The following is a 15,072-nucleotide window of genomic DNA, read 5'->3' on the forward strand; positions in this document are numbered from 1 at the left end:
ACATGGGAAGTCATTGGAAGGGCTTAAGCAGGTGAAGATTGGGAAGTGAGGCGGTGTGGACTACAGGTGAGGCACCAGGCAGAGCCTTTTGTGTGGTGGAGAGGGGCTCTAGAAAGAAGGGAGAATTTATAGTACTTCTTGTTCATATCAGCATGAACTCAAGGTAGCTGCTGTTTCAATTCTTCCAGAGACCCTTTGCAAATCTGCAGTAACGGCTGAGTACTGGTTGCTATTAGCTTTCCTTACTCTCTCCACGTGGAAAGCTGTATTGGTGAGGAAGGTGCAGCTGACTGGGAATTAAACGTGATCACTGACCCAGACAGGAGTAAATGGTGGGTTTATTTTTAACCTTAAGAGACTTACAGCTGGGGCCTCCCTGGTGGAGCAAGCAGTTAAACAAGGCACCATGGAGCCATCTGCAGCCTCTACAGCATGAGTTCGATCCCTGGCCGGCCAGGGAGCAACCCACATGGCGCAGCAGACCTCTCCTGTCTCCCCGCTGCTCTCCTCAGCAGTGTATTTCAGTCTGCCTGTTCTGTTCCCCACTCTGTCTCTGGTGAATCTTCTCACCCCCCGCATCTCTGGCCTGTACCCCAGTTCTTGTATGCAGGAATAAATAAATCTTAAAAAAGAAAGACAGCCACTTTAATAAAACACCCTCGCAAGACAGTTTTATATTACATAAATCAAGGCTTGTCCAGCTCCAGGCTTCTACACAAGTTCTTGGCTGGATGCCGTTCGTTCCTTCCTTAATTGTGTAAAAGGTGTCTGACAGGGAGCAAACTAGGTATTTTACTATGTGAAACCAAGAAAGTTAAGTAGAAGAACCAAACTTCACAGTATTTCAGTCATCATTTCCTCTTCCGAAATGTGAGGGAAGAAACCCAGAGCTTCTACAAAACACCAGGCTACTGGGGGAGGGTGTGCTGCAGAGCTGTGGCAAGGCCTTCAGCACAGGCCCAGTTGGCCTGTGCCATGCCCGCGAGGGCCATATATTTGGCTCCTGTATCAATGGCTCCACCATCTCTTTGTCAGCATGATAGTCACCCCATTGGTGATGTCGCAGACTTCCTAAATGTTGCCCTTGTACGTAGTACCCACCACACCCACCCTCTGAAGACTGACCCAACAGAAAGGGTTGCTTGACACCCAGGTTTTACTGTTTCCACTTTATTGCTCAAGCATGGAACTTGAGGCCGGTCTGGACCTTCAGCGACATGTAAAGAAGAGGCTGAGGGAGTGGGGACACAACCCGGCGGATAAAGGAAACTAACGGGAGATACTGGAAAGCGGGGGCAGGGGGTGGTCACCAGGATACCAGAAGACATCAGCCACGCCACCTGTGGCGAGGACGGGGACAGAGAGAATGGGCACAGCAGTGGTTTCCTATGCCCCTAGCACCCAAGTGGAGGCCACAGTTGGAAATGGATTGGGAGGAGGAAGGGATGAGGAAAGTGGCTGCCCGGGAGTCTCCCTCTCCACCCTGGTTTCACATCAGACCCACAGCCCTACCACTCGTCCCCTTTGACCATTTGAAAAATGGACACAGCAAACAGAGGAGGCAAAATAAATTAACATTCTGATGAGTGTGTATGTGGGTGGACATTCGTTCAACACAAGTAATGGGGGCGGGGAAGAGGGGGTGACACCATCTAAAATGATCCCCCACCTCAATCCCCCAGCCTACTCCTTTCCCCCCTTCCCCCAAAGCCACCATCCAACCAGATAGAAAAATAAAGGTCTAATTCGCTCAAAATTCTTCTGTTTTTACAAAACTAACAGGGTGGAGTAGGGCAGGGAGCGGGGAGCAGGGAGGCAGGCAGCCTCGGGAGGAGGGCGCGAGAGAGGCTATGCTTCCGTTTCCACCGGAGACTGGCTCCCTGCCATGTTCTTCGGCTCCTTCATCTCTGTGTCAGCAAGACGGTCTCCTGCAGCTACTGCTGCCTTGGCCTGCAGGGGGAACGGGACGAAAGAGATGAATTCCATTCTCACTGGTCCAGTCCCTCCGACATGAAAGGTCGCTTTTACTCCAGGTCCCCACTCTTGCTTGCCTTCACCCAACTGACGGAAGGACACCCCCACATTCACCGGGCACACCAGCACCTGCCCTGTATCCACAAATACCCATCCCTCAAAGTACAAACGCATGCACTTTAATCGCTAACAGAATTACGTAGACACAGCAATTTCCTTCTAGATGTCCTAAAGGTACACATATATTTGCGCACATACAATTTTATGAATTCCGAGCTCAGGCACTGCAGTGCTGTTCAGAACGGTACTTGGCCAACGTGGGAAGCTTTGGCCAACATGGAAAGCTATGCCTACTTGTGGCCGAGAGCACTTTATTTTTTTTTAAAGATTTATTTATTTTAGCATGCAAGAACTGGGGTACAGATCAGAGGTGCGGTGGGGTGGGGTGGGGGGGTGAGAAGATTCACCAGAGACCGAGTCAGGAGCAGAACAGGCAGATCTACTGAAATACTCTGCTGAGCGAAGTAGTGGGGGAGAGAGGAGCGGCCTGCTGCACCATGTGGGTGGGTAGCTGGCTGGCTGGGGACCAAACCCTGCTGCAGAGGCTGCCCATAGCTTCACAGTGTTGTGCTTAACCCTTTGCGCCACCAGGGAGGAGCAACCGAGAGCACTTTCAATGCAACTAGTTCCAACTTATGTGTCTTAAGTGTAGAATACATTGGATTTTAAAGACAGTAAGAGATAAATACTTTGAATGCAACTTTGAAGGAATGTGAAAGCTCTTTTATATGCTGATGTGAAGAAAGTGCAGTAGAGAAAATAACAGAGCTTGTTGCCTTTTACTGGGGAAAAGGGAGAAAACATAACTGCTTGTGTCATATATAATACACGGAAATGATACAAAGAGCCTGAACTATCCGTTCGTTGCCTCTCGGTAGGAGAGAGACTTTTTACTACATGTTGTTCTGTGCAGTTTCTTTCTTTTTTTTTTTTGTTCTGTGCAGTTTCAATTTAATTATGGAAATGTGGTAGCTATTCCAATGTAGGTTTTATGCACACAAATGTGTGTTTTAAAAAGACAGAGAATGCAATTTGGGAAGCACCCTCACAGGAGCTAACTCCTGACCTTCAGGCCTCTCTGGATGCTTCCAGCCCCAACCAAAGGAATCCTGCTGGGATTTTATTGTGGTAACAGGGTGGTGCTCCAGGGACCAGCTCCCTATCTGGTTTCCAGGAATGGCGGATAAGTACCAGCACAACATGTCCACACTAGTTGGGTTGTCCACCCAACACCCTCTTCTGAATCCTCACCTTGCTTTCCTCCTCAGCCAGCCTCTCAAACATGTTGGCATAGAGCTTCTTCTCCCGTGCAAGCTGCTTGCGGATCCGCTGCTGGCAGATAGCCAGCTGGGCCTTGGCCGCTTTGTTGTTGGGGTAGAGCTGCAGGACCTTCTGGAAGTCAGCCCTTGCCAAGTCAAAGTCATTCACTGCCAGGTGGGCCTCTCCCCTGCGGAAAAGGCCCTTCTCATTGTTGTTGTCCAGTTCCAGAGCCTAAGGATGCAGAAGGAAGCAACAGTGAGACCTCGCTAGAGCTCATCCGCTTAAGACTGGGTCCTACTGGTACCCTCCGCAAGGTGAGGTAGAATGGAAGCAGCTGATTCTACTCCAGAAAGAGTAAGTCTGGGCCACTAAATGGAAAGGAGCACAGTTTAGGGAAGAACTCTACTTTGTTCAGGGGGCAGGTCCTTTAGATAAAGGACAAGAGCCTGTGTGAACATTTACATTCTCTTCAGGAAAAAGCATATATATATATATATATACATAAAAGAGGCTAAGAACCAGGGGAGAGAAACTCAAAAGTGGTTCTTATCCTGTATAGTCTTCTACCACCATGCCAACTCCCTCCCATTTAAAGCCAAGGTACTTGCTTCTCACATCCTTGCTTCCTGGCCTTTCATCTTGGAGTTCTCATTGGCACATTCTGCTACCTTTACTCTAGTCACAAAAGGCAAGTTTCAGACATGCCCAGAACTCGCCACCCCTGCCCATATGTCCTCTCTAAAGAAACCTCACCTTGTTACAGTTTTCAATTGCAGCCGAGAAGGCCTGTAGTTTCAGATGACACATGGCCAGGTTGAGGTGGGAGGCCAGTCGAAGGGACTGTGCCTTCTGCGCGTCCCCATTAGACAAGCTCGACTCATATTCCAACCAGGACACAATCTTCTTGTACTGCAGTAAAGCTTGCTTGTACTTGCCTTCCTAGAAAGGGAGGGAGGCTCAAGCACCTGCACAGTTTCAACAGTACCAGGTCATCCTGACTGAAGACATCACTGTCCTGGGAGCATGACAGAGTTCCCCTATACCCCCAAGACAGACCAGCTAGCTTAGAAAAACTAGATGAGGACTACAGGTGTCAACCTGTCCACACCCTGGCAGAAAATTACCCCCGTCTCGGGGGGTGGGGGAGCGTAGGCCCAGAGCAATCTCCCTGGAGTGTCACTGGGGCCAGGCTGCTAGCTCACCTTGAAGTACATAGTGCCCCGCTCCTTCACTATGGTGCTCTGTTCCAGCTTCTCCTCTGCATTCATCTCCCAAGACTCCTTGGCCTGCCATATCCCAAGGGAGAAACAAAGTTGTCAGCTACCCAAGTGTCACCTACAAGATGGGACCTGCTCTTCAGGACAGGGAGACCTTGAACAAACTCACCTTATCAAAATTCTTGAGATGTAATTCATATTTTAGCTCAGCCTGTGGTGGGATCTGGAACTTTTCCTTCCCAACACTGCCAAAAGCATAGCTACAGGGGCAGAAAAAACTCTAGGTCATCCCGGTAGCACTCACCTGGCTCCATGCTCAAACTACATCCTCTGGTCCTTCCTGGATGGCCCTCCAGCCCAAGTTCAATACTCCCTTGGCTCCCAGACTGTTTCCTGGAAAATACCGCCCTGTTCCCTTTGAGACTTGGTTAAAACGTTTCCTGTTTGGCAAAATCTCCTCTGGTCTTTTCACGCATTAGTTGCTCTTGTAGCATCTTGCACATCCCTTTAATAACTCATGCAACACGCTGGCGTGATTACTGATTGGAAAGTGGTCTGCGTTACTGGGAGGTAGGAACAATGGCTTTGAATCCCCAGGAATTTTCAGTACTGTGTCTGATGCATAAGTCATTACTGAACAGAAGAATGAACTGGAGATGGCTATCGTGATGCTGGTAGAGAAGGGACTCTGCAACAGCCATGACTAGAAAGACCCGGCTTTGATCCAAGGAGAGCTGACTACTGTACAATGAAGAGATCGTAACAGCACACGTTTGGTGTGCCCAGAGGCACGGTGAGCAATCAGGAACACACAGTCTAGGGAGGTTCTGTGGGAGTACTGAACAGCCAGACTGGAAAAGACATGGACTAGCCAGCTATACAACTCACTGTAGGTGTTTATGGCTCTGACCTCCCTTTACCTACCTTCTCTACAAAGTGCCTTGCTCCTACCTGGGCTTGAAGTACACAATGGACTGTTCTCCTTTTTCCATGCGCTGAATGACTCTCTCCAGCCCACAAGGCAGATCCAGACTCTCCCCCTCGCCAATCTCAAAGCGGAGCTCCCGCCGGTCAAAGATCTGATCTTTGTAGTACCCTTCCAGTGCGACTGGCATGAAAGAGGGGCAGTGCACCAGGGGCATGAGTAGGCAGGTGACTCAGGAAGGTCGCTCTCAGTCTTCCTCATCCCCGCCCCTCATCAATTCCTGTCCCCAAGATGCCCTTGGGATGATCTCAGATAAAGATATTAAGAGGGCGTGGGCCAATCTCATTTTGTAGACAAGAAAGCAGAGTCAGAGAAAGGATGTGATGTAGCCAAAGTCAAAGCTACCCAAGAGCTAAGTATCAGAACCCAAATGCAAACTCACCCTCCACCATGGCGCCCTCATTGGGCCTGGCATAGCCTTCACCCTTAATCCGTATTCTCCGGATGATTCCACCATCTTCCTCATCTGTCAGATCCTCTCCCTTGAACTCAAACAACTCCACCTGCAGAACAAGACAGCAGGTGACCCGACTCCTTTCCCACTAACTCATCACTACTGACCGGGGAGATGGGGGTCAGTTGTGACCACACTCCTAAGTACTATGAAGAGACTAATGACACTTCTGCTAAGTTCTTGGAAGCTGCCCTAGTCTCTCAGCTTTAGCAGATGTGGGGAGGCCATATGAACTTCAGTTAACTCCAGAAAAATCAACCCACTCCACCTAACAAGGACACGTTCCAGACAACCCCAATGCAGCTACTTGCGAAGCCCAATGCGTTAGGCATTAGCAACAACATGCAGTCTCAACATCCTGCAAGTACCCACTGATTGGGCCTCAACTATTTTCAGACAGAACCCTGCAAGTTCCATTTCCTCAGCAATGGCTTTCTTCACCTCCCTGACCCTCGAGGGAGGCCTCTACCCCTCTCTTCTGACCTTTAGAGCACAAATATTCCAGTCATTTATGACTGTATATAGGGCCTGACTGAGTTAAAATTACAACCACTGTTCTGTAGGTACTGCTCTTGAGATGAATGTGCCTCAACCCCTTACACTGCTTTCTGTCAGAAGAGGGGTTCATGGCCACCTCTTCCCACCTGGGACCTCCCTGGCCACTTTCTTCTAACAGCAGGCTAAGTGCACAGCAGAACCACCTGCCCACTCCAATTCACTTCCTCCCCTAGGGCCAGGTCCTCAGCCTTGGCTACATTGTCTCCAAGCAGCAGGAAGGGCTGGAGGGCAGCCAGACCCTGGGCTGAGACAAGGCCTGGCTCCCTGCCTTGTGCTCTGTGGCCTGACGCTCACCTCAAACACAAGTGTAGAGTTGGGGGGAATCTTCGGAGGGCTGCCTGCTGAGCCATAGGCATATTCTGGTTTGCAGGTGATGTGGCACACTTCCCCCACCTTCATGGTTGCTACAGCAATGTCCCAAGCTTTGATGACTTCCCCTGCAGACACAGAGAACAAACAGGTCCTCCTTGGAAGGGATCTGACTCTGGGCTAAGTGGTGGCCCTAGAGAGGCTTACTGTGCCATGCCCACCAGAAAGCTGGACATTCTTTAGACATGGGACCAGGAAGGTAGGAAACCTGGCTGCAGTAAGTCCTGCCAGTCAAATCAACCAACCAACTCTGGAACAAAGGAACAAGGCAGCCCCACTCCTGAAAAGGAAGTGAGTTACTCAAAGGTGATCATGGGAAGGAGTTATACCGGAAGAAAAAGGAGTAACAGACCGTATTAAATAAACTACTCCTTCTTCAGTTTGGTGCCTAGAATATGGTTTGCTTATCTCTTTCTCAAAGTCTATCCTACCTACTCCCTAACCATACCTACCTTTTCCCAGATCAAAAGAAAATTTGTCCTTGGAGTCCAGACTGGAGTCAAATTTGGTGCCATCTAACAGCCAGCCAGTGTAGTGGACAAAGACGCGATCCCCAATCATGGGCATCTCTACACCTGTGCCCTCTCGCTTGATGACCTGGGAAGAAGGCAGAGAAGGTGAGTATACCCAGGGATGGGGCACAAAAGGGTCCCCAAACGGCCTGCATGCCTCTGATGGGAAATTAAAATGGACTCTTCCTTCTGTTTCCTTGTAAGTAGATTCCAGGGAGACAATCCTCAAATGATTCTGATCTAGAGCTTGGCTAGAAGCTCAATGATCTCCCATCTTTCTGGAGGTTTGAAAAACTGGAGACACCCCCCTGCCAAAAAAGAAAAAGTTCACGTTCTTGCAGTATGATCTTGGATAAGTCACTTAAACCCCCAAGACCTTATTATAAAGTAGTGGTGATAACCCCTTTCTCTTAGACTTGTTAGAGGCCGGAACTGATAAAGGACTGAATAAATGATTATTACCCCCAGCTAAGGGAGAAGTTTTTATGCTACATTTCCTCATTCTTCCCAAATGCCCATGGTCATCAGATCAAAGTCTGGCTTGTAGATAAGGAGTAAGAATAACTGAAAGAGGAACAATCTACCAAGGGCAAAAGACAATAGCAGGTTAGAGATGAGCACGGGGGCTGTAAATCAGACCCTAAACTCGGGACTTGGGACACGCATTCCTGACTGGTAGTCTAGTTAGGTCCTTTACTTCAGGGCAGCTATTTCCCAGGAACTTATAAGCCTGCCTCTCCTCCTAAGCATTTACAAAAGGTCACTTCAGGGACCCCTGGGTGATGTGTGGCTGCTCTAAAGGGAAAGCCTCCATGATAGGAATGGACAGGGGGCTTGAGTAGGAAAATAAAGGCGAAAGAAGATGAAAGGGGGAAATGACCCTTCTTAGAATAACCTTGCAGAACCAGGGCACTGGCGCGAGAAGGGGAAGCCACATGCCCACTGGGAGAGCAGTGTGAGATTCCCAGATCTGGGGCAAAGCCAGACGCATTTCTGGAACAAGTAAGGGCTCATCCAGGTCTTTAGCTTTGCCCAGATGATGCACACGCGTGGAGGTGAGCAGCGGGAAGCCAAGATAAGAAACCCTTGGCTGGGGAAAGTGCCAGAAACCGGTCTGGGTTTTCGTCACCCTGGTCCCTTCTGCGTCGACCCACAGTTGGTTTCCTGCCCGGGGTCAAGACGCCCCAAGTCTTAGATCCCCTTCCTGGCCACACGGACCATTTGTCGTTAGGTGGTTACACGAGCGAAGCACTTCTTCCCGGCAGGGCACCCCAACCCCAACTCAAGGAGGGCCTATCGGAGGGGGGAGGGGAAGGCGAGACGGGCGGGGAACTACAGGTCCCGGCATGCACCGCGCCCCGGCTTTCCCGGGCTGGGGGAGGGGCGGCGCGGCGAGCGGGTGACCTAGCTGAGCCCCAGGCTCGGCGCGCGGGTAACGAGGGCGGAGGGAGCCGGGGCGCGCCCGCCGCCAGACTTGAGCGCCAAGTTGCACAAAGGCCTCTGGGCCAGGCAATCACTCCTCGGACCCGCTTCGCGTCCTAGCTAATGATTAACTGTCACGGGGAGGCGAACTCTCGCAGCGCCGCCGGCCAAGGCGGCCCAGGGCCCCCCGGCTGCGCCCGGGAGGAAGACGCTGGCCCCCCGGCCGGGCCGTGGGGTCGCGGCGAGGTGAGGGGGGCGGTGTCGGGGCAGGCCGGGCCGGCGCGCACGCCGCCCGAGCCCCCGGCGGCCGCTCGCGTGCACCGCCGCGGCCGCCCCGCCCCTCTCGGCTGCAGGGCGCACGCCGGACTTGGCGCTGCAGCCCGGCCCCTCTCCCGGGCCCGGCGCCGCGGGGCCGGGGGCCCCGGGGAGTCCCGAGCGCGGCTTTTCCAGGGGCCCGGGGAATGGCCAAGCGGAGAGCCGCGCGCCCAGGCCATCCCCCTTCCGAGCGGGGCGCCGCTCCCCCCCCCCCCGAGCACCGCGGCCCGGCCCGGGAAGGCGATGCAACCGGCCGCCGGCTGCACGACCCGCTTAACGACCGGCGGGCGGGCGGCCGTGCCCGCCCCGTGCCCTGGCCGGGGGCTCCCCCGCTCGGCGGAAGGGCGCCGGCAAGGAGCGCCCCGGGCTCGGCCGCCCCCAACCGGCCCCGAGCTCCCGCCGCGGCCCCCGCAGCCGCCGGCCCCGGCCCGCCCCCGCCGCTCACCTTCAGCACGCCCTCGTCGCGCTTGGGGCTGATGTCCACCCCCTCGAGGGGCAGCGGCGCCGATGGCGCCCCGTTCTCCGCCGCCTTCATCTCCTCGGCGGTCATCGCCGCTCGGCGCGCCGTTGACTCGGGAGCCGGCGCCGGGCGCGAGCCGAGCCTGCGGCCGCCGGGCCTCTGCACGGGCGTCGGGCGGGGGGCGCCGGCGGGCGGCCGCCGCGCTGCGAACCGGTCGGAGGCGCGAGCCCCTGTGCGGCCCGCGCGCTCGCCTGCCGCGGCGGAGTCGGGCGCGGGCGCGGGCGCGGGTGGGGAATGGGCCGCCGTGGGGAGCGATTGGTCCCACCCCGCCGCGGAGGGAGGGGCTGGGAGGAGCTGGAGGGGAGCGGGGGGCGGGGGTAGAGAACTTTCTAGAGGCGGCGGCGGCTGCGCCGGCCGGGCGCCGGTGTCCGCGGGCGCCGCGACGCGTTCCCCTCGCCCGGCCCGCGCCGCCGCGGCCGCGACCCCCGCCCCCCGCCGCCGGGCCCCGGCCCCGGCCGCCCCCCTCCCCGCCCGGCGCGCCCCCGGGCCTCCCCCGCCCGTTTCCCGGTTTGACCAGACTCTTCCAGATCCTTCTCGATCCCCTACATCACGGCAGCGCCGAGCCTGCCGGCCGCCTCAGGGCCGCCCTGTGGGTCGCAGCCCGCGGCGCGGCGCGCTCAGGCGGCGCGGCCGGATGTGAGTGGCGGCGCGACCGGCTCCCCGCGGCGGGAGACGCGCCCGCGCCCGGTGAACACGGACGGCCGGGCCTCCCCGCGCGCGCGGCCGCGGCGCCGGCACCCTGGGGAGCAGCAGGGAGTTCCCAGGGGCGAGGGGACCGCGTGCCCCCCGGGCAGGGCGTCGGGGAGCAGCAGCCTCGATGTCCCCACAGCGGAGAAGAGGTGGCGCCGTCGGCTCTTTAAATGCTAGGAGCGGTCGAATGGCAAGAAATGAACCACCAAGCTAAGGGCTTTATTTACTTTTGATCTAATACATTTATTTATTTTTTAATTTTTGTCCATCATTGTTCATGGGCGGAGCACAGGGGACTGAGGGGATGGTGCGCGGGTGCCTTGGGGAAGGAAACTCTGTGGGGACTGCACCTGAGGGGTGGGGGGAAGCGAATATTGCTTAAAAATGAACAACGATGTAAAAGAACTAAGGAGTTTTCAATGGAGCGTGTATTAAAAGGAAGGCTCTTCCCCGGCAATAATAAATCAGCCGTTACGATTAATACTTAAAAAACAAAAATATGGCTTCAGCTCACAAAAAAAAGTCATTCCGTTTTGTCGGAGGCCCACGGGCAGGATATTTCGTCCCAATATTTGGTCCTCAAGTGTTTATCGACAGTGGAATGCGGCGGATCTGTGCGGTAGGCCAAAGCTCTGTGGCATCTGGTTCCCTAAACTATAGCTTCCTCTGGAAAAGATCCATTCAGAGAGGGTCGAGTTTACCTCGCACTTAAGCCCGGGTTAGTTTAGTGCCTGGGGAGTGAATTTGTTATTGACTGAGTGAATTTGATTGCACTAATAATCAACTTTTTTTTTTTTTTTTGAGCCCTCACTATATGCCTGGCACTGTGCTGTTACAATATGCCTGGCACTGTTCAATATGCCTGGCACTGTGCTGTCCGGGTTAGGTAGGTAATTAAAAGGGTATCACAGATGAAATTTCAGTACTGTGACCTAATTCGAGAATTCATTGTAGTAACTGCTGATGAAACTTGCCCTGAAGGGCATGTGGAATAAAGCAAGCCATGTCCTCCGGCTATTTAGAGCAAGTGGGTGTAGGTGCAATTTAGGTAACTCAAGAGATCCTCAAATACTAAGGGGATTAAGTCTGGTTCTCTTCCACGCTTTCTTAGTAGGGTAAGATGTGACAGTTCCAGGGCCCACCAAGGAAGGCTCCAGGGGTCTGTGAGGGTGAGCAAGGTGCTGGCGTGACAGGTGGGTGCAGCAGCTTATGCACCTGCTGCCTGGCAGGATGTGCTACTTTCTTTTGACCTTAGAGTCATAGGATATTACCTGGCAGCACAAGTTGGCATAGAAAAGTTCACCTTTAAAACAATGCTTTTCTGCATCTTTTTCTTTTCATTGGAAATACAGTGTAGGTCTGTGCCTTTCCAGCCCTGCTAGAACATCATAATTGAGCACCTGAGATGTGCCTGCATTGCAGACATATGGCTTCATAACGGCAGAAAGGGCATGTGCTTTGAAGTTAGCGAAGAGTTGGGTTACCCTAGCTTTTTGATTTGGAGAAGGTTCTGGGGATGGTAACATCTGTTGAGGAGTGCAGTTGTGATGGTAAAAAAGAGGGTTTATGTGTCAGGTATCTAGAACAGTGTGTATCTCATGTGGGCGGTTAATAAATAATGGTCATTATTCCAGTGTGGTAAGTGTCTGGGTGCAGAGGGGGACAAAGTGCTGAGAACACAGGTCTGTGTGAGAGGGGAAGGTTTCCAGAGAGAAAGCTCTGTTTCCTGTCAGTGAATGAATAAAGGAGGGACTGGAGATGGTAGTGAGAGGGGGTGGGCAGAGGCAGTGGGGTCTTGAATCCCGGAGCAGGTATTGTTTCTAGAACCTTTTCTGACTATTTGCATCGTATTTTTTCTATTGTAAAACTTACAGAATCTTTTTTTTTCCCAAAGATTTATTTATTTATGCATACAAGAACTGGGGTACAGGCCAGAGATGCGGGAGGTGAGAGGATCCACTAGAGACAGAGTGGGGAACACAACAGGCAGATTGACTGAAATACACTGCTGAGGGGAGCAGCGGGCGAGTCAGGAGAGGTCTGCTGACCTCTGGCCGGCCTGCCGGGATGGAACTCTGTGCTGCAGAGGCGGTGGATTGCCTCATAGTGCGGTGCTTAACCCTTTGAGCCATCAGGGAGACCCCGACGCCCTGATTTTTAAAGTTGCTGTTTTGGCCTAATTAGACTGCCAAGACTCTTAAACATTTTTTAAAATGATGTAATACTTGAATCATTAAAAAGAATGTGAGGCGAGTATGTGGGTAGGCATGCACACACACTCAATATGTAACATACCAGGAAAATGAAATTTGGGAATATATCACCCAACCTAAGAATAAGAACATTACCAATAAGATTTGTGACAAAAAGGTTAAACCAAAAAATGTCAAGGACCCTTACAGAATCTCTTGCTGTATTTGATCTTTGAAGTGTTTTCATTTGTTGTGTGGCAACCCCCTGGATCAAGATATAACATTTCATCATCCCAGCAGGCTCTTTTGTCCCCTTCTAGGCAGTAATCGTCCACAAGAGTAATTCTGACTGTCACAATAAATTAGTTTTTGTTTTTGTTTTTTAATATTCAAAAGGCGGCATGTAGTATATACTTATGTGGGGACTGGCTACTTTTCATTCCACATTTCGTCTATGAAGTTAGTGCATTTCATTGCTTGTAGAAGTACATCAACTTTCATTGCGATATAGTACTTTGTTATAGATGAAGTATTTCATTATAGATGCCACAATTTACTTATCCATTCTATCACTGATGATATTGGAGTTGTTTCCAGTTTTGGGCTGTTATGAGGAAGGCATCAATTAACATTCTCATACACGCCTTTGATAGACCTAAACACTCATTTCAGGTTAGTATATGCCTGAAATGGAATTGCTGGGTCGTGGGCTTTTCTTATATTTAGCTTTAGTTGATACTGCCATGTTTCTAAAGTCATAATATTAAGAATGTACACTGCAAAGAGCGTATGAGAATTCAGTTACTCCACATTGTTGCCAAAACATGAGGTCGTTGGTCCTTTGAATTTTAGCCCATGTGGGGGATGCAGTGCTATGTAATTTCTATTTCCCTGACAGTAAATGAAGTCAAACACCTTTTCTAATACTTACTGGGTATCTGGATAACCTCTTGTGAAGTACCTGTTCAATTTTTTGGCCCATTTTATTTATTTATTTGTTTATTTATCTTTGTAGAGGCATGTTTTATTTATTTGTTTGTTTGTTTGTTTGTTTTGTTTATACATGCACTGCGTACAGTCAGAAGCGCGGGAGGGAGAGAGAATTCACCAGAGCCAGAGCGGGGAGCAGAGCAGGCAGAAGGACCGAAGTACACTGCTGAGGGGAGCAGCGGGCGGCAGGAGAGGTCTGTGCGCCATGTGGGACCCTCCTCCGGTGGCCGGGGAGCAGCCGAGGATCAAACCGGTGCTGCAGAGGCTGCGGGCAGCTTCGCAACCCAGCGCTCAACCGCGGGGGGGTGGGGGCTCTTTGGCCCATTTTAAAAGATTGGGTTGTTTATCATCTTTTGGTTATTTGTAGAATTTATGTTATAGATAAGATTTTATAGATACTGTGAATAAGATTTTGACAGATATCTTGCTATAATCTTCTGGTCTGTGGCATGCCTTTCCATTTACATACTGGTGAGTGAATTGAACTATTTTTAATGTTAATGAGTTTCCATTTATTAATCCATTTTTTATGGCTAGTGATTTTCTTTATCGATGTATTGTTTAGAACAGTTTTAGGTTCACAGCAAAATTGAGCAGAAGACACAGATGTCCATAGCCTCCCCTATATCAACATCCCTCACCAGAATGGTACATTTAATAAATGGGTGAACTTCTATTGACACATTGTTCGCACTCTTGGTGTTGTGCATTCTGTGCCTTTGAACTGATTTATAAGGCCATGCATCTCCATTACAGTACCACACAGAGTCATTTTACTGTCTAAAAGTCCTCCATGTTCTACCTGTTGAGCCTCTCCCTGGCTGATTTATTTTAAGTGTCTCTATAGTGTCTCTGTAGTTTCTCTATAGTGTCTCTATAGTTTCACCTTTTCCAGAATGTCATAAATTTAGAATGCTACAGTATGTAGCATTTAGTAATTGCACTTAAGTTGCCTCCATGTGTTTTCATGACTTGATAATTCATTTTTTAGTCTTGAATAATTTTCCATTGTGTAGACATACCAGTTTGCTTATCTTTTCACAAAAGATGAGCACAAAGTGAAGAACATCTTCCTTTGTGCCTTCCAAGTTTCATCAGTTATGAATAAAGCTGTATAAACCTCCCTATGCAGCTTTTTGTGTGGATGTGAATTTTCAACTCCTTGGTGTAAGTGTCAACATCCATGATTGCTGGATTGTCTGCTGAGAGTATATTTAGTTAAAAGTTAACCAAATATGGGCCTCCCCTGGTGGCGCAGCGGTTGAGCGCTGGGCTGTGAAGCTGCCCGCAGCCTCTTCAGCGCCGGTTTGATCCCCGGCCATGGGCGAGGGTCCCACATGGCACGCAGACCTCTCCTGCCGTGCCCGCTGCTCCCCTCAGCAGTGTACTTCGGTCCTTCTGCCTGTTCTGCTCCCTGCACTGGTTCTGGTGAATTCTCTCACCCTGCTGTGCTTCTGACTGTACCCAGTGCTTGTATAAATAAATCTTTAAAAAAAAAAAAAGTAAACCAAATATGCTGTCGCAGTAAGAAGCTGCCCAACTGTCTTGCAAAGT

At 51.3% G+C, this 15,072-nt stretch overlaps 1 protein-coding gene across 1 annotated transcript; it reads right to left on the reverse strand.

Annotated features, from left to right (window-relative positions):
* Nucleotides 1–1,725: 1,725 nt before the first annotated feature.
* On the reverse strand, nt 1,726–9,676 carry FKBP4 (FKBP prolyl isomerase 4; the record flags this gene model as incomplete). The annotated part of the gene is made up of 10 exons (XM_084255834.1): nt 1,726–1,950; nt 3,286–3,525; nt 4,048–4,233; nt 4,497–4,580; nt 4,681–4,771; nt 5,463–5,619; nt 5,879–5,999; nt 6,803–6,945; nt 7,330–7,474; nt 9,572–9,676. The coding sequence occupies 10 exons, from the start codon at nt 9,674–9,676 to the stop codon at nt 1,849–1,851; spliced, it is 1,374 nt and encodes a 457-aa protein (XP_084111960.1). The 3' UTR covers nt 1,726–1,848.
* Nucleotides 9,677–15,072: the final 5,396 nt, after the last annotated feature.

This window comes from Talpa europaea (assembly GCF_964194135.1).
Source record: "Talpa europaea genome assembly, chromosome: 15".
In the NCBI taxonomy this organism is placed as follows: domain Eukaryota; kingdom Metazoa; phylum Chordata; class Mammalia; order Eulipotyphla; family Talpidae; genus Talpa; species Talpa europaea.